Source organism: Thrips palmi, unplaced genomic scaffold, assembly GCF_012932325.1.
Source record: "Thrips palmi isolate BJ-2018 unplaced genomic scaffold, TpBJ-2018v1 HiC_scaffold_10, whole genome shotgun sequence".
Taxonomy (NCBI): Eukaryota; Metazoa; Arthropoda; class Insecta; order Thysanoptera; family Thripidae; genus Thrips; species Thrips palmi.
The window spans coordinates 3674458-3699028 of record NW_023144621.1 but is presented as its reverse complement, the minus strand read 5'-3'; the positions used below and the strand labels follow the sequence as shown (position 1 = coordinate 3699028).

General features: G+C 57.6%; 4 protein-coding genes across 5 annotated transcripts; 1 reads left to right on the top strand and 3 right to left on the bottom strand.

The window, feature by feature from the left end:
* Positions 1-4626: 4626 nt before the first annotated feature.
* LOC117654414 lies at positions 4627-7488 on the top strand. The gene is made up of 4 exons (XM_034401029.1): positions 4627-4698; positions 5061-5306; positions 6196-6392; positions 7455-7488. The coding sequence occupies exons 1-4, from the start codon at positions 4678-4680 to the stop codon at positions 7486-7488; spliced, it is 498 nt and encodes a 165-aa protein (XP_034256920.1). The 5' UTR covers positions 4627-4677.
* A 214-nt stretch (positions 7489-7702) lies between these two features.
* LOC117654057 lies at positions 7703-11454 on the bottom strand. Its single transcript, XM_034400196.1, has 5 exons — positions 11270-11454; positions 9261-9319; positions 8709-8864; positions 8559-8628; positions 7703-8467 (listed from the first exon to the last, which is right to left on the bottom strand). Exons 2-5 carry the CDS (start codon positions 9316-9318, stop codon positions 8287-8289), a joined length of 465 nt encoding a protein of 154 aa, XP_034256087.1. The 5' UTR covers position 9319; positions 11270-11454; the 3' UTR covers positions 7703-8286.
* Positions 11455-14009: 2555 nt separating this feature from the next.
* LOC117654058 lies at positions 14010-17750 on the bottom strand. 2 transcript variants are annotated; one of them, XM_034400198.1, is made up of 4 exons: positions 17567-17750; positions 15250-15354; positions 14440-14598; positions 14010-14236 (listed from the first exon to the last, which is right to left on the bottom strand). In XM_034400198.1, the coding sequence occupies exons 2-4, from the start codon at positions 15323-15325 to the stop codon at positions 14025-14027; spliced, it is 447 nt and encodes a 148-aa protein (XP_034256089.1). In that variant the 5' UTR covers positions 15326-15354; positions 17567-17750; the 3' UTR covers positions 14010-14024. The 2 variants fall into 2 exon arrangements, with proteins under 2 accessions (XP_034256089.1, XP_034256090.1); XM_034400199.1 differs by lacking the exon at positions 17567-17750 and adding an exon at positions 15587-15605.
* Positions 17751-19579: 1829 nt separating this feature from the next.
* On the bottom strand, positions 19580-24323 carry LOC117648093 (succinate dehydrogenase [ubiquinone] flavoprotein subunit, mitochondrial). The gene is made up of 12 exons (XM_034390307.1): positions 24157-24323; positions 23391-23483; positions 23091-23308; positions 22906-23006; positions 22501-22787; positions 22282-22420; positions 21999-22167; positions 21521-21911; positions 21247-21438; positions 20991-21134; positions 20803-20916; positions 19580-20539 (listed from the first exon to the last, which is right to left on the bottom strand). The coding sequence occupies exons 1-12, from the start codon at positions 24205-24207 to the stop codon at positions 20453-20455; spliced, it is 1986 nt and encodes a 661-aa protein (XP_034246198.1). The 5' UTR covers positions 24208-24323; the 3' UTR covers positions 19580-20452.
* Between the last annotated feature and the right edge of the window lie 248 nt (positions 24324-24571).

Sequence of the window (24571 nt, the reverse complement as noted above, 5' to 3'; positions counted from 1 at the left end):
AATCCGTGAGTACTTCCACCGCCAAATGGACCCCGTCAATGCGCCGCGCGCAGAGATTTTGGCATAGAGAATCTCTCGCGCGCGGAATAGCGACAGGACGATTCTTTTGTCGGTGGCGGTACTGCTGGATTGGCTGGGATCTGAATCGTAGTTACCCCGCAGCGATAGACTGTCTATGCAACCAATAATGTAATAACAATGCACGTTCCTTTCATTATTATTGTCTAGTTAAGATAACTACTCTTTAGGTAAAATCAATACGCGAGGAGTTCAACGCCAAAGTTTGCGGGCAGGAGTGTTATTACAATGACTCCAGCAATCACCCTTCTAGAATAATGTAAATGTCTCAGGTACTTAGAAACTGCCACGATAATTGGTGCCATTTCAGCGCACAGTTACGCTCGCCGTTCATTTGGTTTATAAGATAGGCAGGGTCCTCATAAGCTCAAATAATTGACCTTATTTATTTTGAAGTGTTAATTTAGGTTGATTTAGTGTGTACGTCATATTTTATAGGTGATAATATTATTCTCAACGTAAGCAATAAATTATTTGTACAGAGCAAGCTCCACTCCTCATTGGCCTTCAATCCCCAAATCGTACATCTCCCGAATGACTGGTTCCGCTGCGACTCTGCAATGCGGTCGCTGCCCCGCGCGGGTAGGCCTCCCATCGTACTCGCCAGCGGGCACGGCGTGGCTCGGACGGTGGCTGTGCTGATGCTGCGCCGCAGTGTTTCGTGTTTTCCGTTTCTTTGCGTTCGCCATTATTTTTTTTGAGGGGCTGGGCGATGCGGCCGCGAGGTGCAGTGCCGGAGGGACCGCGCCCGCCATGCCATGCCGCCCTGCCGCCAAGGCATCGGCAAATGGTTCGAGATGCGCGCGCGCTGTCTGTGTCCGGGCCGTGCGGGCCGGGGTGGCTTGGCGGCCCGGCTCGCGGCTCCAGCGCCCCCAGAGCTTCACACATTGCTCGTCATTGGTCGGCAGCACAACCAGCCCAGGCAGCACCACGCAGCCACCAGCACCAAGCAGCCACGCCGCTAGGCCGCGACGAGCAGGGTCGCAAGGTGAGTGACTGGGAAACGCGCACACGGGCTGAAAAAATGATTGGAGGGAAAAAAATTGTACGTATGTGGAGGCTGGTATTCGAATCTGCGGTAGGGGGACTTGACCGCAAGAAGAGGGTGTCACAAGTTAGCATGAATTGAAAAGAGAGGGGTGTCAATGTAGGTGTCAGTGTGTGACATTGTGTGGCGTGGCAGTGTGTGTCATGACAGTAAAGTGGGTGGCACACCGGAGCGTTGCCAAGGGTTCCAGTCCGGTCGCCCTCGCCCTGCCTCGCCCTGCCTCGCCCCCGAACCGCCCGAATCGTTGTGCAAGCCTTGAGGGATGCAGCCGCTCGGTGCGGCGGAGCGTGGCGGAGCGTGGCGGAGCGTGGCGGCGTTGCAGTGCGGCGGACAGGCGGGAGGGAGGGGAAACAGAACGTACTCGTTTGTCGCAAAGGGCATGTCGACATCTCCGCCACCTGTTACTCTGCCATTTTAGGTTAGCTTCTCTTCAAGGATGAGTTGAATGATGAGTTTTTCTCATCCGTCGTTGTCGTTGGTACCTCAACAGTGTGTCGTGGCCGCGTCAGTCATAAGAGGGGGGGGGGGGGGGGTAAGGTCATATGGAAGATAGGTCTGCGCAACCGAGATGCATGCTGGGAGACCGGGCAGCTAATCCCTCGCGAATCCGTCGCCGGCCGCAGCGGAGGACCGCCTACCTGCCTGCCAGCCTGCCTGCCGGCTTGCCCGGTCTCCCAGCATGCATCTCGGTTGCGCAGACCTATCTTCCATATGACCTTAGGGGGGGGGGGTAACTTGTGGGCCGGTCCCCAAGGCCGCGCCTCCGAGGCCGTTCGGCAGCACACCTTGAGCTTGGTGCGGCGGTGCGGCCGTGCGGGTGTAGCACAGTGTAGCACACAGCCAGGAGCAGAAATTGACTGGACATTTTGCGTGGGAAAATGAGCACTAGCACGTGGCCTCCGTCTGGCGGCAACGGTTCTGTGTCGACAAGGTGTCGACCGACGAAGCCTCAGATCTACCAACATCCGAATCCACATCTACATCGAAACGCGGGAGACATCGCTCGCACCACCTCGGGCCGCAAGCGGCAGCGACCGCAAAATTTGACACTGGCACAACAACGCAGGTGTCTCCACCATCCACAGTCAACAACCGGTTCAAAACTTGTCGCTTGGTTCGCAGATGCAGACCTTGCGACTCCTCTGCGCCGCGGTGCTCCTCGTGCCCATGCTCGTGCCCGTGTGCAGCGCGCAGCCCCCGGCCGCCAGGACGCCGCCCCCGCAGCCCGCGCCGCCGCCCCCCGCCGTGGCGTTCGTCACGGACAAGGACCTGGCCGAGGCGACGTACCCCCGGGCGTCCACGCCGGCCGAGGTGGACGCCCCCGCCGTCGTGTACGGCGCCCCGCCGCCGTCGGAGTCCCGCACCAGCCGGCGCGGCACGCTGGTGGCCAAACGGAGGGAGCTGTCGGCGCGCGACGTGCCGCACGACGTGGCCCTGGTCACGGCGGAGGGCGTGCGCGTGCGCCCGTCCGAGGTGACGGGGCTCTCTTTCTCCATCCCCGGCAACGCCCCGCCCCTCCCCGCCGGCGCGGCCGCGCCTCCAGGCGTCCAGCAGCCCCGCCAGCAGCCCCGCGTGGCGCCGGCGCCGCCACCGGGCTCGGCTGGACTCCGGCCGCCCTCACCGCGCACCATCGTGACGTACTACTCGCTGGGCGAGGGCGCGCAGGCCCAGGCGCAGATGGTGCCGTACCTGCAGCTGGTGGAGCAGCTCGTCGGCAAGCAGGCGTACGCACCGCCCCCCAGCGCCCAGGTTTTCACCGTGCCGCCGCCACCGCCGCCCGTGGCCGCCACAGAGTCGTTCGTGGCCGCGGAGGTGTACGGGCCGCCGTCGCCGCCACCGCCACCCGCGTTGCCCGACTTGTACGGGCTGCCGCCCACCCGCACCGCGGCCGCCGCCCCCGAGGACTTGCCCCAGGCCGACAACCCGGCGCCGTTCCAGAACCAGGCCATCCCGGGACCCGACTGATGTGACTCCGGCCAGGAGGGGAAGCGGAAGCAGGCCATCCTCGCCGCCACAGCCACAAAGCCAAAAGATAGCTAGCCGGGGCCGCCAGGGCCCCTGGACGGTTTATTATTTATTTTTCTGACTCGACAGATTCTGGACAACAACTTTATGTGCTGAGACACACCTCCGCCCGCGGCCTCGCTTCTGGGGTCGAACGGGCCGTGCTCACCGGCACACCGCGTGGCGAAGTGTGCGCTCGGCGCGCGCGCGTCACCTCGGAAGGCTTTCTCCACAACGACACACTCACACTCAGGGGTGCGCGCGCGACACACACACATACACAACTCATGCTCGACGATGGCATCACTGTAAAATATAATTTGGTCGATTTTGTGATCACGTAGTCTGTTGTGAATCCCAGTGATAAACTATGTATGTTTTCTTGTGGACGTTATAATTAAATAATTAATTACTACTATGTAGTAATTGACTTCTTGACTTCTTTTGCCTTTGTGGAACCCTTACATTAAAATAAAATAATAATCAGAAAACGCTGAGACCGAAGGAACATTTCTATTTTGTGCCTCGACTGCGTGTTGACACCAATTCGAGGAAAGAAAGAAATCCCCCTGGGGACATGCCACGACAGACAACGATCGATTCACAAGAAGCGGGAATGAACGGCAGATTTGCATTTTGGAGGCGACCGTTCCGCTAATCACTCGGATGCCGCGTGACCGCCCTGCAGTGCAGGCAGCACGAGCGGCCACAACGGGACGGTGCGATAAGCGCCGCCATGTCTAACGGCGAAGAGGCCCTGCTGCAAACTAAGTTTTATCGACAAAGTTTCCTGTGGGATTTCTAGGCGGCGCGACTCGGCCCGGGTTTTGCCTGCCGCTGCGTGCCGCTGCATCTATCGCAGCAGTGACGCCGCCGCCGCACGGCGAAGAAGTTCCCGTTGAGCTTCTCCTTCGTAACGCGAACAGCCTGCACAGCCTACCTGTGGTTAACTTAGGGCCAGTTTCTTCATAACAACGAAAGAACTTCTCAGCTCAGTATTATGGTGGATTTGTATCGTGAACAGTACCGAGAAAAGCCCTCATGATCGCACTGCATTCCGCTCTGTGGATCACACCGTCGAGTGCGAGCGAGAGAGACAATGGCCCCGTCTCGCTCGCACTCTTGGGGAAGCGCCCGGAACAGTCCGGAAGGGGGAGAGAGAGACGTCAGCCCGCGTGCATGCGCCCCCACAGGGTGCTTCTTGGACACGGCGGGACTTCCCTCGTGATGCAAGTCCGGGCTGCGTCCGGGGCGGCACCGGGGCGGCACCTCGCATAGCGGGGTGGCGCATCCGTCTCCGAAGTGCCACCTCGCGACCCCGATTGGGCTGCCCGGACCGGGCGGAGCGGTGCGGAGGCTGCCCACCTTGACGGCCACCTTGACGGCCACCTTGGCGGCCCGGGGGAGGGGGAGGGCGGTGCCAGCGGGGTGCATCCGCTCGGGGTAGGGGGTACTTAGCGGAGCGCGGTTCGCAAATACGCGCCAGTGCCCCTGCGACCGCCGAACCGCCGAACCGCCGCACGGCCCGACCCAGAACGACCGCCACCATGAGGACGACGAGCGCCGCGGTGAGTGTGTCGCCGCGCTGCTGCTGCAGAGGGCTGCTAGAGGTTGGCGGTGAAAGTGCGGAGGGCCGAGAGGGTGCACTCAGCACGCTCAAGGCACGCTGGCAGAACAGCACGGCCGGAAGAGAAAGCCGCCGACAGACTGACAGTCGTTTTCGTCGCTCAGTCTTTCTCGCGCACACGCGCCGCCCCGTGAGTGCGAGAGAGGCAGAGCGACGAAAACGACCCTCGGAATCAGTCTGCGGCCGGCGGCGCCAGTCTTGACCGGGGGCCATTGAAAGTGACTGCGGTGTCGGCGCACCGCGCTCGTGTTTTGGAGGAGCGAACATTTGACAGTGTAAAGCTAATACCGCCTTCCCTTGCAGTTGGTGCTGCTGGCGCTGCTGGCCGCCGTGTCCGCCCAGCAAGTCATCACCGACTTCTCCGAGTTCCAACGCAAGAAGGCGGAGTACGACGCGCAGAAGGCCAAGTACGACGAGTTCCAGGCCCTCAAGAACGTGCCGCTGCTGGCGAGCTACGACCTCATCCCCAAGGTGAAGGAGCACGAGGCGCCGGCTGGCAACGCCGAGCAGCTCCTGCCCACCTACACCGGCATCCCCGTCAACTTCAACGTAAGCAAGTCACCCTCATGCTGCCTGGGTCGTGCGTTTGCTTTGCCATTGGCGCCATTCAATGCCTCAGATTGGCATTCCCTGCCCTGGAATCCTCATCGAAATGCCAAATTTCGGCGTGGTGCCAAAATTTGGCATTCTGATGGGGGTTTTAGGCGTTTTGACACGCCCATCCCCAACAAGCAATAGCGCCAAAGTGAAAGAAAACTTTGCCAGTGGATTTGCAGTACATTCAAGGCAGCGTAGTTCGCGTAGTTGCAAAATTACCCAGGAAAACCCGTATGAGCACAAGGGTGTAGTTTTTGTCGTAAAGACTTTTTCCTTGGCTCACCATCACTGCCATAATTGTCATAATTTAATTTGCATTTAAAATAATTTTTAAAAAATGACGTTACCTTCAATAATTATTTTTCAAAATATACACAGCGTTTTGTTCATTTATATAACTGACTCCGTTGTGTTCGTTCGCAGGGCTCGTGAACGCAGCAACAACTACAGTTCTATTACCACTAGTACAAACTATCAATAAATTTGTTTTTAATTTGCCAAAACACTGTGTTGTTCCATTAATAAGAAACCCATAAAAAATACCTTTCTGTGATGAGGCCACCCAACGCGCCCTTGTGTTCGATCTTGTTGAGAAGTGCCCCGTGTGGAAATACCGCGGTTTTTTCCCGCATCCCCGTTGCGGTGTGTGCATTGGCAGACTTCATGAGCATGAGCCATTCGACCTTGAACCGTGTTCAATCTTTAATCTTCTCGGCCTCGAGCTATTTGCGAGCTCGGCGGTTGATCGGGGAGGTTCGCGTGCAGGACAGGTTGAAAAGAGCGAAAAGAAGGGGGACTGCACTCCACTCCACTGCAACGGCCACCGTCTGTTCTGGTGCAGGAGGCCGCAGCGGGCCGCGCGCTGGTGGAGCCGGGCAACACGGCGCAGAACTACTTCCACCAGGGCCCCATCCCCGCCAAGAAGTCCTCCAGCCCGTCCGCGCCCGTCGTCATCCCCACGGGGCCCGGCCAGGACTTCATCGTGCCCCAGGACGACGGCAGCGCCGCCCCCGCCGTCACCGCCCCCGCGGACACTCCGTTCTCCTCGCCCGCGCCCTTCACCGCCGCCCCCGCCACCTTCTCCCCCGCCCCTGACTCATTCACCCCCGCGGCCGCCGCCCCCGCCGCCTCCGGCCAGGCCCTTTTTTTCGGACGGGGCGCTGCGCCGGTGACGACGGCGACGTCGTTCTCGCCGGCGGCAGCGGCGCCCCAGGCCTCGCCTAGCTTCGGCAGCAGCACGGCCTCCTTCGGCTCCTTCGGCACGCGCGCCATCCCGCTGCGGCCGCTGGGCAGGGAGTTCCAGCTGGTGCCCTACCTGCCCTTCTCCGACTTCCACCCGGGCCCCGTGCGCGACGTGCCCGTGGTGCCGCCGGCCGTGCGCCAGGGCGTCATCCCCGAGGCCCCCGTGCCGCTCTTCGCGCGCGAGGCCGTCTTCCAGCACGACTTCCCCGGCCTGGCCTCGGCGGGGCGCTCCTTCGGCGGCGTCCCCGCGCCCACGTACGGCCCGCCCGGCTTCGGCCTCTGAGGCTGGCGTGCTCGTCAAGGGCACCATCCCCACATACGCGCCCCAGTGCTCCAGTCACTGCTGTTTCATCACCCCGCTTCATCACATTCATTTGTACTTCGACATTACTTTAAATAAATTATTCTCTTCGTTATACTTCACTGTGTCATTGGTGGGATAGAAACACTACACGCCTGTCCTTTCAAATCTTCTCCAAACCAGCCGCGGCCGTGGCCCCCGAGACAAGACCACGATGTCAAACCAGAAATTAGCGTCCGCTGGCCGCTGGCCGCTGGCCAGGCGGCACGTAAGTACCCCATCCGACCGCAGAGGGCTGCCGGCTGCCTCGTCACCTTGCAGCGCCTTCACTGGTAAAACAAAGGCATAAAAATTACGCCCTTTAGGGCATAAATACTCTTTTACGCCCTTCCCAAGGGCATAAATCGTTTTATGCCCTTGGGAATGGCGTAAATGGTATAGGAATTTCAAGCAAAATTTTAATGCCCTTCCCAAAGGCATTAACGATTTATGCCCGTTAAGGGCGTAAATCGTTTACGCCCTTAAAGGGCATAATTTTAATGCCTTTGTTTCACCAGTGTTGCGGCCTCTCGAATCGAGCCACACCTGTAGGCTGGTGGGTGACTGTGTCTCTCTCGCACATCTACGGGACGTCCCATGAGTGCAAGAGAGACGCTGCTCGGGTCCAGCTGACTGCACATGAGCGTTGTTCGCGTCCTGGGGCGTGAAGCCTTTCTGTTCGACCCCTCCATCATTCCCGTTGTTTTGACCAACTTGGGTGTGTACTTACTCGTTTCGGGCTGCTGATACTGAATGGCAACGGAAATGCGTAGAAAACAAATTTATTTAGTACCGTTTTGACAACGTATCACGAGGGTCTCGTGCTAAATACTGTACTGCCTTGACGTACGGGTCTCAGAAGGGTGGGGGATGGGGGGTGGGGGGATGTCTCAACCTTGATAAAGGGGGCATCTTCAAACCACACGCGACCTCACAGGATCATTATCAGTGTAGGCGCACAAGTAGACAAAAATTCACACGAAGCACTCCAGTATGGAAAGAGTTTCCACTCTCGGGCTGGCTATACCGTACAAAGGTTGGCAGCCCTGTCGACGCTGGGAATTTTTGCCCAAGTGGCCGTCATCTTGAGCAGCGGCAGTAGGGGGTTCTTTTGGGACGGCCCCGCGCCGCGCTAGCTGGCCCGCCAAAGTCTTCTGGTACTCTCAATGACCCTGCCCCTGCCTCGCAGCCCCGCGCCGCGAACAAAGGCGAGGCGAAGCGCGCGCCGGGTTATCACAGCGATGGCCCAAGCGGCGGCCGGCGGGCCCGGGGGCAGGCCGGCCCGCGGCCCCAACAGTCACAGTCACGTCCTCGAGGCCGTCCTCGAGGCCGTCCTCCTCAGGGACGGCGTCACGACGCGGCCGACGCGGTCCTCAGCGCGGCCAGGGCGGCCGCCGCCACGGCGGTGATGACGGCCAGCGGGGACACGCCGCGCGCCGCCGCCGTGTTGCAGGTGTCGAAGAAGCACTGGCACACCTCCTCCTCGTGGTGGCCGTCGCTCAAGTAGTAGCACGCCTTGGGGCTGCGCTCGCTGCGGGACGAGAACCGGGGCCGTGAGAACAGGAATTCGAACAAACGGTGGACGGAATTCAGTTGTGCTGCAGGGCGCAAATTGAACTTACCCCGTTTTAAGCTTGTGCTCCTCCCAGCCGCACGTCCTCCACAGCCGGTCTGTACCGTTGCCGTCCCTGACTGTCGGGGACGGAAAGAAACGGTTGAGTTTGACACGAAACTGGTCCAAAACGACCCGACATTGCGCAAAGGTGGCTCACTTTTCTGTCGGATGGTGCGGCAGAACACGCCCACGCCGGGCGGGATGCGGTCGTCGTCGCAGAACTTGGCGTACGTGTTGTTGGTGACGTTCTGCTTGAGCCCCCAGCAGCCGGGGTCCTCCCAGGACCGGCACTGGTAGCAGATGATGGACTGGCCTGCGGGCAGTCGAACAGGCCTTTTATCCTGCGACAATCACTTTTGTGCTGGGTGTGCGTGGTGCGGGCAAAGGGCGTCCAGGCGGCCTTGCCTACACTGTGGGACTCTACCAGTGCAGTGACGCACGGCCGTCAGGCTGACAGTGCCGACAGCCAGACAGGGACGACGACGACGGGGAGCGAGCTGTTTGCCTCGCACACCTACATATCACTCTCAACGCCAGCCTGCACCAGCAAACCGCGCACCTCGCGCGCGCACCAGTTTTAATTCGGGGTTTTCAAACGAAAGTGGCTCATTTCCAAACAGCGCGCTTGCAACTCTGTCTCTCTCGCACTCGTGTCCGTGTGGATGCGCAAGAGCATATGTTCGAAATGAGACTGAAAGCTTATGCTCACCGGCCGGTAGGAGGGCGAAGAGCACCAGGGCCCCGACGACGGAAGCGAGCATCTGCATCCTAGAAAGAAAGAGAGGGAAAATAAGTCGTGAAAGACGAGAAGTAACGAGGCGGATTAGCAGTGTGGGATGACAAGGCTGGGGCGGAGGTCGCCCTAAAACTGATTCCGAGCGTGAGGACTCTCTCTCGCACCCTGGGGCGTTACCGTAAGGGCGGGAGACAGACGAACTTCCCGCTCGGAATCAGACATCGGGTCGCACGTCCCTCGGCAGTCCGCTCCACTGCATTCGGCAGAGATTCATCTCCCATCTGCTCTGTCTGTCTCCGTCGCACGCGAGTAATCCACGCCAGTTATCGCGACAAAGACGGAAAGCTCATGTCGACATCGAGGCGCTCGCTGCAGCGCCACGCTCTCATTCACGTGGCGGTCGACGTTCCCGAAAAACGGACCGGCAGCGGAAATATCGGGATTCACTTCAGTGTGCGCGACAGCAGCCGAGGCGTCGCTCTGTCTCTCTCGCACTCGCAGGGCGTTCCGTATGGGTGCGAGAGAGACAGCGACAGGGCGGTGCATCGCCCGGCCATCGGCAAAGTGCCGAGGCGGCGAAGCTCGTCAGCCGATACGCGGATATCGCATGCAAGAGCGCACCCACGCGTCCCTGCTTTCGTTTTCGTTTTTGCTTTCTTCTGTCAAACACTTGACCGGCTTGAAGGCGACCCGGCGCTGCCCGGCGCTGCCCGGGCGAAGGCGCCACGCCCCGCATGGCCCCGCACCTCTGCCGTTCTAATCCGTGAAAATCCGAGAAAGGGAATTACGAGACAGCCAGGGGCGGACGGGGGGACGGCGCGTGGGGGGGAGGGGGGGGGCAAGGGTTAGTTGGGTGGGCGATCACGTTTCTAGCGGGTACTCCCCTCGTGATCAGGGCGATGGCCGACCCCTCCCCCTCCTCCCGAACTAACTGAAACCAAAACAAACCCCACGCGTGGCCGACACGCTCCCTGAGCAGCGCCCATGCCGCCACCATACACCCATTTAGGACGTCACGAGGCGCGCGGCGGGAGGCCGCGGCCATGGCGAGGCCGCACCCCGCGGGCTGACTTGGAGCAGTGCCTCGGTCGCTGCCTCTCTCGCACACATGGAACGTCCGCAGGGGTGCGAGAGAGGCAGGGCGACGGCAGCTCTGTCCGGAATCGGACTGCGGGGCGGCCGCGCTAGGCCGCGCCCAACGCGGGCGAAGAGGAAGGGGTGCTCGTCGTGCAGCCAGGCGGGCTTGGCTTGGACTCCTGCACGCGGCGCCACGCCGCCGCCCCGCCGCCCCGCACCCACGGTTCCCCTCGCGCCGAGCCCGAGCCTCGGCCTGGCCGGTCGACGCACCTGGACAGGACACCGCCGGGACCGCACCACTGCACCACCCTCCACCCCACCCTCGCTGGCCGAGCTGGCGCCCCGGGCACGTGCCTCCGGGGTGCGGCGCGGGGTGGCAGCGTGGTGGCAGCGCGGCCGCAGGAAGTCTCCGCGGTGTCCACACCGGAAGCGAGCCGGCCGGCCGCGCGTATCCTACAGGATAGCGTATCCCACCGTGCCGGGGCCCGCGGTGCGGGGTTCGAGTACCGGCAGCGCTAGTCCCGCTTTTAAGCGGCCGTTTTTGCTCGCATTGACGTCCCGCGTCGACTTGGCGCCTCGCGCGTCTCTATTCCACTGGAAGTGAGCTGAAGTAGAGACACAACACAACCGAGGGGGCCGCCTCTCTTTTATCAGGAGTACACAAGATTACGGGATTACAGGAATGTTACGGGGGATTCGGCATTTAATTTTAGAAAGACGGTTCGGAAGACGGTAGAAAAGGCTACATTTTTTCGTGGATTCGGTGGTTACGGAATGGATTGTCGGACGTTACCAGTGGATTGGTACACTGCATTACCAAGGTGTGGCCGCCTCGACAAGAGGCGCGAATGTGAACGCGACGCCTCGGCACCGAGATGACGTGCGGACGCCGCAACGCAACGCACCTGGAGCTCCTGGACGCGTCGTCGCTCTGCTCGTCTGCGACCGTGCACTCTTGCGCCTGCTTGTCTGTGACCTGCGGTACCTGCGAGTGTCGCGGGGGTGTGGTGTCGTCGCGCGCCGTGTCGTGTCGAAGGCGCGTCGCGCGGTGCGGTGCGTGGTCGCACGTCGTCGTCGCGGCGGTGAGGTCTGGCGCGGACTGGCCTGGCCTGGCAGCGCGGCTCTGGCGCCGTGCCGCCACGCCAACGCCAAGCCTTGCCTGCCTCGCCTGCCTTGCCTGCCTTGCCCCGCGTCGGGCGCCGCGCCGCGCCACGCCGTGCCTCCGGTCGGCTTGGTTGCTCGTTCGCTGTTCGCTGGGTGGGGTCGGCCGGTCGGCCGGTCGGCTGTTCGGAAGGCTCATGGATGTGCACGGCGGCGAAGGCGGCGAAGGCGGCCAGGCCCGAAGTCCGCGACGCGAGCCGCCAAGCCGCGAGCGTGCTGTTCAAGTTGTTGTCGTGCGCGTGGCGCCGCGCTTCGCCTGCTTCGCCGCAGAGACATCACTCTTGATTGACCCGCTCGAGACGGCGTGTCTCGCTCGGGGTCGGTACCTTTCCCGTCCAGTCTGGCCCGTCAGTCTGATTCCGCATCGCGTTTGGTCGCTCCGTCTCTCTGTCTCTCTCGCACAAGCGAGAGGGGCAGGACGACGGCGGCGATGTGAGGTGCGGAATCAGTGCCAGGGCCGTGCTGCACTCGTCACGCGTTCGCTTTGCGTTCGCTGAGGTATTCCAGTTCCAGGTGCAGGGCCTGCAGGGCCTGCAGGGTTCACTGATCCCAGTCAGGCTGCAGCTAGCTGCAGCCAGTTCGGTCCGGAGGGTCCGGAGCTCTGCAACAGCAATGCAACAGAAAGGCAACAGGCCGCGGGCCGCCAGTTCGGCTGCATCCAGTCCAGCGGTCCGGGCGAGGGTCCGGGGCTCTGGTCCGGTCTAGCTGCCTAGCACTGCCTAGCTGCGACTGGTGACCTTGGGGAACTTGCCGGTCGGTCAGCCAGTCCACTGGGCGGACGCGCGGACGCACCGAGAGGCCCCGCTCTTCATCGCACTGTGTATCGCACTGCGCTCGCTCCAGTACCCGCATTCTGATGGCCTAAAATTGTCGCCCGGATTTGTTGGTATGTTGGAAAGCTTAAGCTTGCGTTAGCGAAAAGTTTTTACGAAGCATTGCGATGGAAAAGAAGGCTCGTCCTGCCTGCCTGCCGGAGTCTGTCACTCGCTCATCACTGCAAGGCAGTTCTCAGACAGGCAGTTGATAGACCTGTGAAAGCATCGCAGTGCTTTGTTGCCTCACTTACCTGGCTGCACTGAGCCATAGTCATGCTGGTTTCAAAGTTGTCCAACCAAGTGCGTTTCTGTCGGTGTGCGTCGGTGTGCTGAGTGATTCCACACAGTGGGGCTGTCGGCCTACCTCTCTCCCTCCTACGGAATCAGCCCGCTGGCTGCCGTCGCTCTGTCTCTCTCGCACCCCTGCGGACCGCCCCATCAGTGCGAGAGAGACAGAGCGACGAAAGCAGTGCTCGGAATCAGACGGCAGGCTCCTGCGACGAGCGGAGAGGCACGGGTGTCGAATGGGTGGCCTACCTCCCCGGCGCCGAGGCCCGCAGTCCACAGCCAGAGTCCTGCCTCGAGCGCCCCTACACACCAAGCCCCTCTTGACTTGACGGTGACGGTCGGTGACGGTGCTTTCAAGGAGACCAAAGAAAAGAACACGGGGCATAGTACTTACTATTACGTCGATTTATTTACAGACAGGAATGTGCGGAGCTGACGGGATGAAAAGTTTACAATGATGCTAGTTGATGTAGTTAAAAGCACGTCATCGATATCTTACTGGCAGAAGAGCCAGACGGTGGCAATGCTGACGGTATTCTCGCGGCACGTGTGAACCACATATTGCTTTCACTGCAGGGACAAAACGGTCGACTGTTCTCCTATATTCGGTTATTACACTAAGAATAAAAATACCCTGTATCTCGGCTTCACCGGCGCAAATTTGGCAAGTCTGGTCCAACACTCACTCTTTGTTTCTGGCCGGCAGTGTTGGCAGCAATGTGGGCACAACAGGTGGAAGGCCCGGGCTGCTTCTCAGCCTGCCTACTAGGCAACCTTCCACAGCGGTGGCGAAAAGTTGCCTACTCTGCAGGCTGCGAGGCGGCCGGTGTGGGCAGTGTAGGAGTCTCTTAGCCCACATTTCTGGGAACGCCGTTCGACCATGACTAGACGACACACTTGCACCGCCTTCTTGCTTTCTTGTCGGCGTCGGCGGGTCAAAGCCTCTTCACGTTTACGTTTATCTGATCTGGCGGCGAACAACTGGCCCTACGCACCGTCGTGGTCGCCGTGGCGGTCGCGCTGTCGCGCTGCAGGCTCACTGCGCGCAGCGTTCCGACGCTCTGCCCGTGCGGGAAGCCCGAGACGACGGCGACGTGCGGAATCAGTCCTGTTGACGCTGACAGCGACAACGTGCACGGGGGACACACCGATGCGCGCGCTCGCAACATCTTTGACGAATAATTGTCCCGCGAGGAGAATGTTGCTCGCACTGTCGAGGCCTCGGGGCGCCAGGACGACGACGGCCTCGACGACGGCCTCGACGACGGCCTCCTCGGGGTGGAGCGGCGCCGCAGCGCGAGGAGGGCGGCGGGAAGGAAGCGGCGCAGGTCTTGGGCCGCACGGCGAGGCGAGGGTGGCCTGGCGGGCGAGGCGGGCCTGGCGGGCCTGGCCGCGTTCAGCGCGCCAAGAGCAACAGCACGGCCGCGGCCGAGGCCACCAAGGCCCTGGCGGAGGCGGCGCCCTGCAGCCCTCGCGCCGCGTTGCACGCGTCCTCGAAGCACTGGCACTGCACCTCGGCGTGGTCCGAGTCGTCGTAGTGGTAGCAATCCTTGGGGTTCTTGATGTAGCCGCAGCGCCGAATGACGCGCCGCGTGCCGTCCACGAGGGCTAGAAGAAGAGCATGGCGTCAGCACCCGGTCAGCACCGCGACCCGCACCGTGCGACCCGCACGCCCTGCGCCCGTCGCCCGGCGGCTCGTAGGGCTGCTTTCGCGCTTTCGCCCGGCCGGCCAGATTTAGCCAGCTGGGCGCGAGGTCCCGCCCAAATCAACAATCCATTCCCTTTTTGCGGTGTGGCGCGCTTGCACTCACTCGTCTGGATGGTCTTTCTGCAGAAGGCCGTGGCGTTGTCCGGGATGTTGGCGTCGGCGCAGTCGCGCAGGAACGCCTTCGAGGCGGTCTCGTTCGCCTTCAGGTCGCTGCAGTAGTCGTCCTCCATCGAGTGGCACGTGTAGCACTGGATGGCCGAAACTGTCGGGGCGATATGCGCAATCATTGAATCAATTAACAGTGCAGACCCCGATGCAGACACAAAACTACAAAACACTCGTTGAAAAAAAAAAAAAAAGTTTTACAAGTCACTACACCACTACATACTCCGTTTTTAATCGTGACAGTATCGTGTCGAGACATTGCTCATACACACTGTAGCAAAGTTTCATTTTATCATTTTTTTCAAAGTGACATTTTATCAACCCCCTCACTAAGCACAGTTAACCTTCCCTCGTGATACGGCGATAGGGCGCTGTAATCAAAACGCGACCCGGCCTCTGAAATACAATCACGCCGCGTCCGTGGGTGGACTTCGGTCCAGGGGCACAAGTATAGAGAAGAGGAACGCAGTCGATTTTGAATTCCATATACATTTAGGATTTTGGAGAAAATTTCAAAGTATTCCAAAAATTTTGAGAAGAATTTATGAAAAATAGCAAGGAATGGAATCCGATGCGCGAAATTTGAGAAGTCAATTCCCCTCGGGTCGGTGAGCTTGGCGGATTGAAAGTGATGAGCCGCGGGCGATTGGCTTGGCCCGCCAAACGGCCAGTGGAGTGGCCGCTATTTGCCTGCAGCTTATGCCTAAAGCCGCTATATGGGCCCTAAGGCCGCCAGTGGGGACAGTACCTGCGGGCAGCACCGCCAGCATGACGACGACCACGACCATCACCACCACCTTCCTGCTGCTGAAGCGGGGAGCCATGGTGATGCTTCTCTAGGCCGGGAGTTCACCTGGACAACACACGGAAACAGCGAGCATCAGCATCACCGCCACACTACATTTTGCCACTCTCAATAACGCCTTCGTTCTTATCGAGTTCTTATCGAGCTGAAGTGCCTGCCCTTCCACCCCTCCAGAGTCGGGACCGTCGGGACGCCGACGGACCATGCCCGCCTACCAATAAGCCCCAAAAAGAGGGAGGGGGAGGGGGTGTGTGCGCTGGGAGGGAGCGCCGTTTCTTACCCCCAATTTCCTGGTATCCCCCGGACCAGGCCGGGCGAGGCCCGTTGTGCATGGTACCGACCCTGCAAGACATGACAACGGTCAACAGTCTTTTAGTTGCCGGCACGACGGCACACACGCACGCCGAGTCAACAAAGCGGGGTAAATGAGAGGGGGGCACGTCGCTGGCCCTTGAACGCGGTGATATGGCTGGCCTGCCAGCAGCCCAGCGCACGCGTCCAAATTCACCCTTTATCGCCGGAAATCGTTTCTATCTTTTTATCAGGATGGAGCGCCGCAGGTGACTTTCGGTTTCACGTTTTTCACGCCGTCACCACGCCGTCACCACGCCGTCACCACGCCGTCACCACGCCGTCACCACGCCGTCACCACGCCGTCACCACGCCGTCACCACGCCGTCACCATCGGCACCATCAATGCCGAGGCCTTGGAAGACACGGAGGTGTAACATAAGGCACACGTCACAAGCGACCTTCACGACGACTGGCTTGCCTGGCTCAGCAAAGGCGCTCAGAGAAGGCAAGGCGGGCACAATGTGTCGCCGTAAGAGAATAGAATGCAGTGCAAGATGCAAACGAGGCTTCTGGAGTGGCGACGGTGCAGCCGACACTGTTTAGAAATTAAAATCAAACTTCGCCGCGATACGCAGTTTTTGCCAGGGAATTGGTAGTAAGCGCGGCTGCTGCCACTGTACTTTTGAACAGTGTGCGCAACGTGGTACGAGCGGGCCGTGGCTTCGCCTCGGTTCACGCGGGAATGGCTCTAGGATTATACATACTGCAAGAGCGGCGCGGTCAGGGCTACAAAACGTGGGAACAAGAACAACCGTCGCTCGGTCTCTCTCGCACTCATGGGGCGTTCCGTACAAGTGCGAGGGAGGCAGAACGGCGAAACGATGTTGCGGGATCAGCCTGCAGACTGACGAGGATGGCAATTTAATCCAGAGTCCAGCCAGGGAGGGCTCCGGAAAGGGGGGGGGGGTCGCCAGGGGCAAAGTGCAACTGGGGGCGATCACCAACCCCCCTGGGTCTGCGCCTGTCGATTGCTAGCGGGGACCACGGCAACGGGGACAGCGGCTAGCGGCTCGGCACCCCCTCGGGGGCCCGAGGCCATGCCGAGGCACACCCTGTGCTACTGGCTGCCCTGGCGGGGCGGCAGGCGGCAGGCGGCCTCGATGATGATGATGATGATGATGATGATGATGATGCGGGTCTCCAAGGACGACGCCCCACGCGCCGGCTTTGGCGCTGGCCGTGGCCGAGGCCGTGGCGCTGGGGGATTGGGGCGGATGGCACGGGACGGCGGCGCCCTACTGTACACACGCCGCGCCCCGCCGCGCCGCGCCGCCCGCCCAGGTGATAGATATGGCTGGCGTGCCCACGGCCCCACGGCCCCACGGCCCGGCAGGGCGAAGGCGGCGCCCAAGGCCCCCACCACACGCGGCGGGCACCTCCCTCGCAACAAGTGGGATCCCGCCCATGAATTAGCACTGTGCCACCCACAATCCACGACCAAGCAACGAGTGCCGAGCGGGGCGCAAACCAGCCCCTGTTGAAATTCGAAATGAAGCCCGCCACGCCGCGTGACTGGCTTCCACGGGTCGTTCCGCACGAAAACGCACTTTTGCAACCACTTCGGAAACAAGAGCCCAGCGCGAAGCCATGCGAAGCGCAGCTCCAGCGGACAGCGCGAGGCGATGCGGTCGGGCGGGGCGGGGCGGGGCGGGGCGGGGGGCCCACACTGCCGCCCCGGCGTCCCACCGCCATGCCCCTACATGAACCGCACGTTTAACGAGTCCAACCCCGTCCGAGCTGGGGTCTGGCCCGAGGCGGGAGCGAAAAATAAATTGGTGGCGCCACTTCGGTGATTACACGTCAGCTCCAACACGGCGGGCTGGAACGCGCCGGGTGAGGGGACGACGGCAGGGACCGGACCACTGCGGACGACGGTGAGGTGCGCGACGGTTAGGGCTGTTCTTACGTCGGGCGTGGGCGTCCTCCTTGGTCGCTGTGCGTCGGCCGGTCCTCCTGGCCCGTCCTGGTTCCTGGCAGTTCCTGGGTGCTGGCGTGTACGTGTTCTGCAGTGTCCTGCCGCCGCGTGCCCACTGCCGTCAAGCCTGCCGTCCTGCCTCGGCCCTGCTGCTGTACGCACTGCTCTGCCCGCCGCGCCGCCACTACTGACCAACAGCCCGCCCGGCCCGGCCCGGCGCGGCGTCGAGGCAGCCCAGGCAGCCACGCTGCGGACCGGGGCGGCACGGCACGGCAGGCACGCCACGCCACGGCTCGCCCACCCTGTGTAAGCGCTAGCATGCGGAACTGCAACACTGGCGCGGAGTGGAGTGGAGTGGATTTGGGCAAACAGACGAGGGGACGAATCGCCGCGCGGCCAGGGGTCAGCGGCCAGGGGAGGACGAGGAGGATGCGGGGACCCCGGTGGGACCCTGAGGGACCACGTGTCTTGGGCCGGGCCTCGGGGTCCGGGCGCGTGCTCAGGAAGGGGGAGGGTCGTCGGCAGCCTCGTCAGGACGGCGCCGCGCTTCAAGGGGTGCGAGCCTGTTGAGCCACCACCCCATCCCCACGCCCCGCCGCACCCCACCGCAACCCGCCCCGCCCCGCCCGCCCGCCACGCCCTTCCGCGGTGCCACCACGCCGGCACGCGGGGTGTGGCGCGGCGCGGGGCGGCGGGTCGCCGCTGGCCGGCACAGCGCCCCCTCCGGTTCGATCCGGTCCGCGGGGGCTGCAAGGCGCGGCGCGGCGGCGCGATGCTGTGCCGTGGCCGCCGCCTTGGTGACCGTGCCGACCGTGCCGACCGTGCCGTGGCAACAGATCTCGATCGACCTCGCCGGATTCCGATATACCCGCTCGTGTCGGAGCGCCTGTGAGCTGTCATTGGATCGGGCAAAACCGAACGAAACCGGCGAGGAAGGCCGGCGCCGCGCCGCCCCGATGCGAGCCCTGCCCTGCCTCGCGGCCCCCGCGGGGGAGGCGGCGGCAGCAGCAACAGCAGCGTGGCTCGTGCCAGCCGAGTGGCCGTCAACCCTGTCCGCTTGCCACGTAACGCTGCACGACCCAACCTGGCCCGCCTGGGCGCACCCCTTGCCGAGTCCTGTTGCCTCGAGCGTGTCGCATACTTGCTTACCACGCGGCCGATTCGGGGGATAATCCCAGGTCTAGCCCCATTCCTGCACACAAAGGAGTAAAACAATATTTTGGAAAAAGTGACAAAATAAACATTTCACCCACTCCCCGGCGCTTCGCTCCGAGCGCCTGCGAACCTCGGGATAGGCCCGCCCGCCACACCTGCGTGTTGAGCAGAGCGGCCTACCCCGAGGTTCGCAGGCGCCAAGCGCCGCGGCTGGGGCAGGGCCAGGGCCGGGCCAGGTCGCCAGTCCTTGATGGAGGACTGCGATTCCCTTGTTCACAACCCGGGACCGCCACAAACAGACGCAGTCATGAACGAAACTCCGACCTATTTCAGTAAAACTCAGTCAGATCGAGACTGTAGAGAGAAAGAATGGGTTGAACTTCCAGAAAGAGCGAGAACCCGTCATTTCGTGAAGTCACGGAGTCTGGCTGGCACGTTGGCCCAGAGGAAAAAATCTTGCCTGAACTGGGGCTTACTGGTATTATCTACTTCTTTCCCCAGACATCGGCATCGCCGTCGGCAAGGCTAGGTCACGGAGAGGAACACAGAGCAAAGAGGAGAAACGATTCCCCCCTCTCCTCCCCCCTTACCACTCGCGTTGTGGCTCGCGCTAATCGAGTTTAAATCTGGTTGACTGTGTTGATATACCAGTGTAAGTAGTTGGTTGGAAGGGGCATTCCGACCTGAGGCGGTGATAACAAGATGGGGGACAGTTTTCTCCTCAAAGTCTATACATTCCTTCTTAAGATTGTTTAAGCAGAGAAACATATAAATTTGGATACATAAACTTGTATGGAATATTTGTCCATGTGAGGAATTCAGGTAAGCAAGTAGACTGGACTGACAAAATTTCAAGGCAACATCACCTGTATTGGAACAGATCATGAATTTTACACATCACAAGAACTTTACAAAATAATTGCAAACATTCATGATTTACAACAGAATTCAACACATATCTTAGCATCTAGTATAAATTAAAGGACAGGGTGCGACTATACCTCAAGACCCTACATGGCCTCCAAACCTTTCAAATATAGCCACTTAGATTCAATACTGCTTCACATTGTCTCAAGTACACCAATATCACAAAATACTCCAAACACCTTGCTGCTGTGTTAGCTTATGAGCTCTTCTGATGAAAGAGAAAACCACATGTGTCATCCACAAAACTACAGCTGATAAAATTGATATAACTATGACTTTAAACACCTCTTTCTGGTATGCACATGGAGTGAAAGGCGAGGTGAAAGATAAAATTCTGCTATAAAATGAAAATGAAATGTTTAAAAGATCTTTACAAATAAATAAATATGTTATCATAGTCTTATAACAAACTTAAAATTGTGCTTCATGAATCAAAGGTTGGTTAAAGGATTGATTAAAGAATTCACATTTTCTAGTTCAGGGCACTAGTAACAGTGTATTTGGCATGCACTACAGAATTGAAATTTTTGAAAACTAGGGCCTTAAAGTCAATTATTCATACATTTCACAGTAATTCAGAGAAACACTCTCGTTCTCATAATATATTTCTGTCTTCCATCTGCTTTTGTACATTATCATCGTTCATCATTTTACAGGTATTTGTAAATAGTAAGTAGAGTAGTCTGAGACCTAGGCTTCACACACAACAAAGCATGAGGAAATGTTGCAGGAGCACTATGGTAGACACGTAATGTTGCTGAAATGAGCCGATTAAAATCTACTAATTGCAATAACTTAATAAGATCTTATTGCTGGAGGAACTGTCTTGCATTCATTAGCATCAAGGGTTTCATCAATGACTGGCCGGTACGTGATGGTAACCTAGAAAAATTAATAGAAAACAGGTTCAGTAATATTTTCACTATTTTAGCATGACAGATAGAATATATGTTTCAAAACAAGGGTACATAAAGAAGAACACCAAATAAAATGTAGTCAAAACATTAAATCTTTAACCATGACCAGCAAGACAAAAGTGTTTAAGGCTAGGCAAAATTTAATTTGATAAATTGTCTTTGGGTGGTTTCTCTACCAAATTTCCAAACCAAAACAAACTTTTCATCCTTCTACAGAAAAAAACCTACCTTGCCAGTGTCGGGGTCCATACGGGTGAGAGTGTGCTTGCGCCAGTGCTGATCTTCGGGCTTTTTCTGTTGTCCCTCAAGGGGCTTGCTGTAGTCATACTCATCAATACGATCCTGTAAACACACAAATACAGGATTATGCCAGAGACCGACAATATATAAAGTTAATTTAAAATGTAAATATGTACCTTAAAATCTTCACGAGCGTGGGCACCCCTGCTCTCCTTCCTGTTTTCAGCTGAGTAGATGGTCTGCATGGCATTCAGAAGAAGATTCTGCAGCTCCAAAGTTTCAATCAAGTCTGAGTTCCATACCAAACTCCTGTCAGTAACCTGAAAAGTAATCAAAGTGTCAATTTAAACAATTATTATTAGAGACACATTTGAACAATTGTCTAAACCTTATTAGAGAAGTTAGAATGAAAGCAATTCAAAATTAACTAACCTTCAAGTCCTTGACATGCTTGTAAATGTCGTCCATCTGCCTGCATCCCTCCTGCAGCGATTCAGCTGTTCGGAACACTGCAGCATTGGTCTGCATGCACTTCTGCATCTTGAGGCGCAGTTCAGCGGTTGACACTTGACCGTCAGCAAACCTCACGGAATCCAAGTTGGCGACAGAGAACTCGCCGGCATTCTGTGCAAAAAAGAGTCAAGGGAGATCAGTATTGTACAGCCCACAACAACAACGACAACGTCAAAAAAGAAGAGGCAATTACCGCCTTGAGCGGGCCGATGGCCTCTCCAGGCTTGTTCTCCTCGGCGATGGCGTGGGCGCAGGCGCGTCCGAACACCACCAAGTCGAGCAGGGAGTTGGCGCCCAGCCGGTTGGCACCGTGCACCGACGAGCAGCCGGTCTCCCCGGCGGCGTACAGGCCTTTGACGATGCTGTCCGAGCCGTCGTTCTTCAGCACCTGGCCCTTGTAGTTGGTGGGCACGCCGCCCATGTTGTAGTGCACGGTGGGCAGCACGGGGATGGGCTCGCGGGTCACGTCCACGCCGGCGAACACCATGGCCGTCTCCGAGATGCCGGGCAGACGGGTGGCCAGCTGTTCTGGGGGCAGGTGGTGCAGCTGCAGGAACACGTGGTCCTTGTCGGGGCCGCATCCACTGGAAGGAAAAGCATTCGGCTTCGTAAATTAAAAACAAAAACAAAAACAACATCCCAGTCACTGACAAAAAGACATATTTACACACCGGCCCTCGCGGATCTCGATGGTCATGGACCTGGAGACAACGTCCCGGGACGCCAGATCCTTAGCGACAGGAGCGTAGCGCTCCATGAAACGCTCACCCTGGCTGTTGATCAAGTAACCACCCTCTCCTCGGCAACCCTCAGTCATCAGGCATCCGGCTCCATAAATGCCTGACAAGGGAATAATAATAATATTAAATATTAACAGCAAATGGAAAAGTACTAATTTTCTCCTTTTCTTAGAACAACAAATTCAAGTTTTTCGATAAACAATGCGATATTTACCAGTTGGGTGGAACTGAACAAACTCCAGATCTTCATTTTGCAGACCAGCCCGAGTTACCATGGCTGTACCATCTCCAGTGCAAGTGTGGGCAGAGGTGCATGAAAAGTATGCCCTACCATAACCACCAGTCGCAAGGACCTAAAAACAGAAATTTTCAGGGTAGCAGTTATAACAGTAGTTATATGTACATAAAACCATACATTAAGATCTATACATACTGTGTTCTTTGCCCTGAACCTATGCAATGATCCATCTTCAAGGCAGATGGCAAGAACACCACGGCATTCTCCATCTTCCATCAGAAGGTCAAGCGCAAAGTATTCAATGAAATAATTGCAATCGTAGCGAAGAGACTGGCCATAAAGTGTGTGAAGGAGTGAATGTCCTGTTCTGTCAGCCACACAGCAGCACCTGTGAGCCTGACCACCTTTGCCAAAGTTGTAAGACTGGCCACCAAAGGCACGCTGGTAGATCTTTCCTTCGGGAGTTCGGCTGAAGGGCATACCTAATAAAACACATACATTAAGTCCAGCGGTGCAAAAATCATTGCTTGATAAAATCTAATCCACAAAATTCCTTAAAGACAAATTAATGGAACATTGATGAAATGAATGATTACTAACCGTAGTTTTCCAGTTCAGTTACAGCCTTTGGTGCTTCACGTGTCATGTAATGAATCGCATCCTGGTCACCAAGCCAATCTGAGCCTTTCACAGTGTCATACCTACAGAGTAAATATTATGTAATGATAACCATCAAACTAAGGTACAAGCAAGACAAGCTGAATCTACCACTGCAAAGCACTTACATGTGCCACTGCCAATTATCTGGTTCCATATTGCCCAGAGCGGCATTGATACCACCCTGTGCAGCAACAGTGTGGGACCTTGTAGGGAAGAGCTTGGTAATGACAGCTGTTTTAAATCCCTCAGCCACCAAGCCAAAGGCAGCTCTCAGGCCGGCACCTCCTGCTCCAACAACCACAGCATCGAATGTGTGGTCGACAACAGGGTAGTCTCGTGAAACCTAGTGAAAATTTCAAATGGTAAGTACAGAGATTCTTTTGAGCTGACAGTAAAGATATGATGATACGAGGTCATCAACTTACTCCATCTGACACCTTTGCCTCAGCCTTCACACCACCAACAGTGTAGTGAAAGTTACGGGCACCTGCTGCCAAAGCCGGAGTAGTGGCACCCTTCTGTAAACAGAAAAACACAAATGTCTTTTCACAAGATGTGCGGAAAATAATAAGTCGTTTAATGAAAACACCATCCAACAACATCGAATGCACTTGAAGGTGACATAAATTACATAATCACAAATCTCAGGTACAGGAACGATAGAATTTAATGGGATGCCAAAATAGTTGTCAAATGCTACGTCATGAGTCACTGAGAAGTCATAGCAATCATTCTATGGGTCAAAACAATCAATAATGGCTGTTATTATCAGATGACCCGTAAGCAAAAAAATGTGTAAGAGGTGATAACAAGAAAAAATATGTCAAATGTCATCAACAATAAACATGACAAGAGATACTGCAACAACTAATAGCAAGTGTCACTCAATGCTATGAATACCACAATATGCGATTCGGTAGGGCATTTCCAGAATTTTCACTGGAAACTTAACCTCAATATTCTAGGAATCCAATCCAAAACACAACAATAACAGCGATCAGCACACCTTTAAGTTTGCAATGAAAAAAACAACAGAAAAATTTTGTCCTTTGCATAGATTGCGCAAGCTGTGACGCAAATTCGGCGTTACGTAACATTAAATTCAGTCGGCGGGTATGACCAGGTGAAAAATACCCCAAAGTCCATGTTGTGGTCGTGAAAACCGCAATCCCGGTCTTGTTGGAAACTTACCACCGACAGCGAAGGCGCGGAACGCGCCACCAGGGACGCGACTTTATGCATGGCACTTTGTGTGAAACTTATTCCGACACAAAATGAGTTAACTACGTATATGCCCTTCTCTCGGAGTCATAGGACTACGCGGTGTCGACTGCTTGGGAACGACCTGGGAGCGTTCGAAGCAGCGCGAAGCAGGAGGCCTGTTTTCGGACGCGGCCATTTCTCCTCTCTTCCCAACAGCGAAACTTGAAAAGGGACCAGCTGCTCCGGCGATTCAAACGTATTTGCTGAGCCAGCGCATTATTTAACTCCAAAAAATATCGGGAAAACAGATTTTGAGCGAAAATCATTTTTTTTTCAAGCCATTATTTGAACGATTGTTTTCCAACTTCACCTTGTTGTATGCCTAACCTGCGTCCTGCGCCCC

Coding starts and splice junctions, on each gene's coding strand:
- LOC117654414 (XM_034401029.1), top strand. CDS start 4,678: ATGAGGACGACGAGCGCCGCG. Junction 4,699..5,060: donor TGAGGACGACGAGCGCCGCG/GTGAGTGTGTCG, acceptor CTTCCCTTGCAG/TTGGTGCTGCTGGCGCTGCT. Junction 5,307..6,195: donor GCATCCCCGTCAACTTCAAC/GTAAGCAAGTCA, acceptor GTTCTGGTGCAG/GAGGCCGCAGCGGGCCGCGC.
- LOC117654057 (XM_034400196.1), bottom strand. CDS start 9,318: ATGCAGATGCTCGCTTCCGTCGTCGGGGCCCTGGTGCTCTTCGCCCTC. Junction 8,865..9,260: donor CTTCGCCCTCCTACCGGCCG/GTGAGCATAAGC, acceptor GACTGCCCGCAG/GCCAGTCCATCATCTGCTAC. Junction 8,468..8,558: donor GAGCACAAGCTTAAAACGGG/GTAAGTTCAATT, acceptor CTCGTCCCGCAG/CGAGCGCAGCCCCAAGGCGT.
- LOC117648093 (XM_034390307.1), bottom strand. CDS start 24,207: ATGCATAAAGTCGCGTCCCTGGTGGCGCGTTCCGCGCCTTCGCTGTCG. Junction 21,439..21,520: donor CCATCGGCCCGCTCAAGGCG/GTAATTGCCTCT, acceptor TTTTTTGCACAG/AATGCCGGCGAGTTCTCTGT. Junction 20,540..20,802: donor TGGACCCCGACACTGGCAAG/GTAGGTTTTTTT, acceptor TAATTTTTCTAG/GTTACCATCACGTACCGGCC.
- LOC117654058 (XM_034400198.1), bottom strand. CDS start 15,325: ATGGCTCCCCGCTTCAGCAGCAGGAAGGTGGTGGTGATGGTCGTGGTC. Junction 14,599..15,249: donor GCTGGCGGTGCTGCCCGCAG/GTACTGTCCCCA, acceptor TCGCCCCGACAG/TTTCGGCCATCCAGTGCTAC. Junction 14,237..14,439: donor CAGAAAGACCATCCAGACGA/GTGAGTGCAAGC, acceptor CTCTTCTTCTAG/CCCTCGTGGACGGCACGCGG.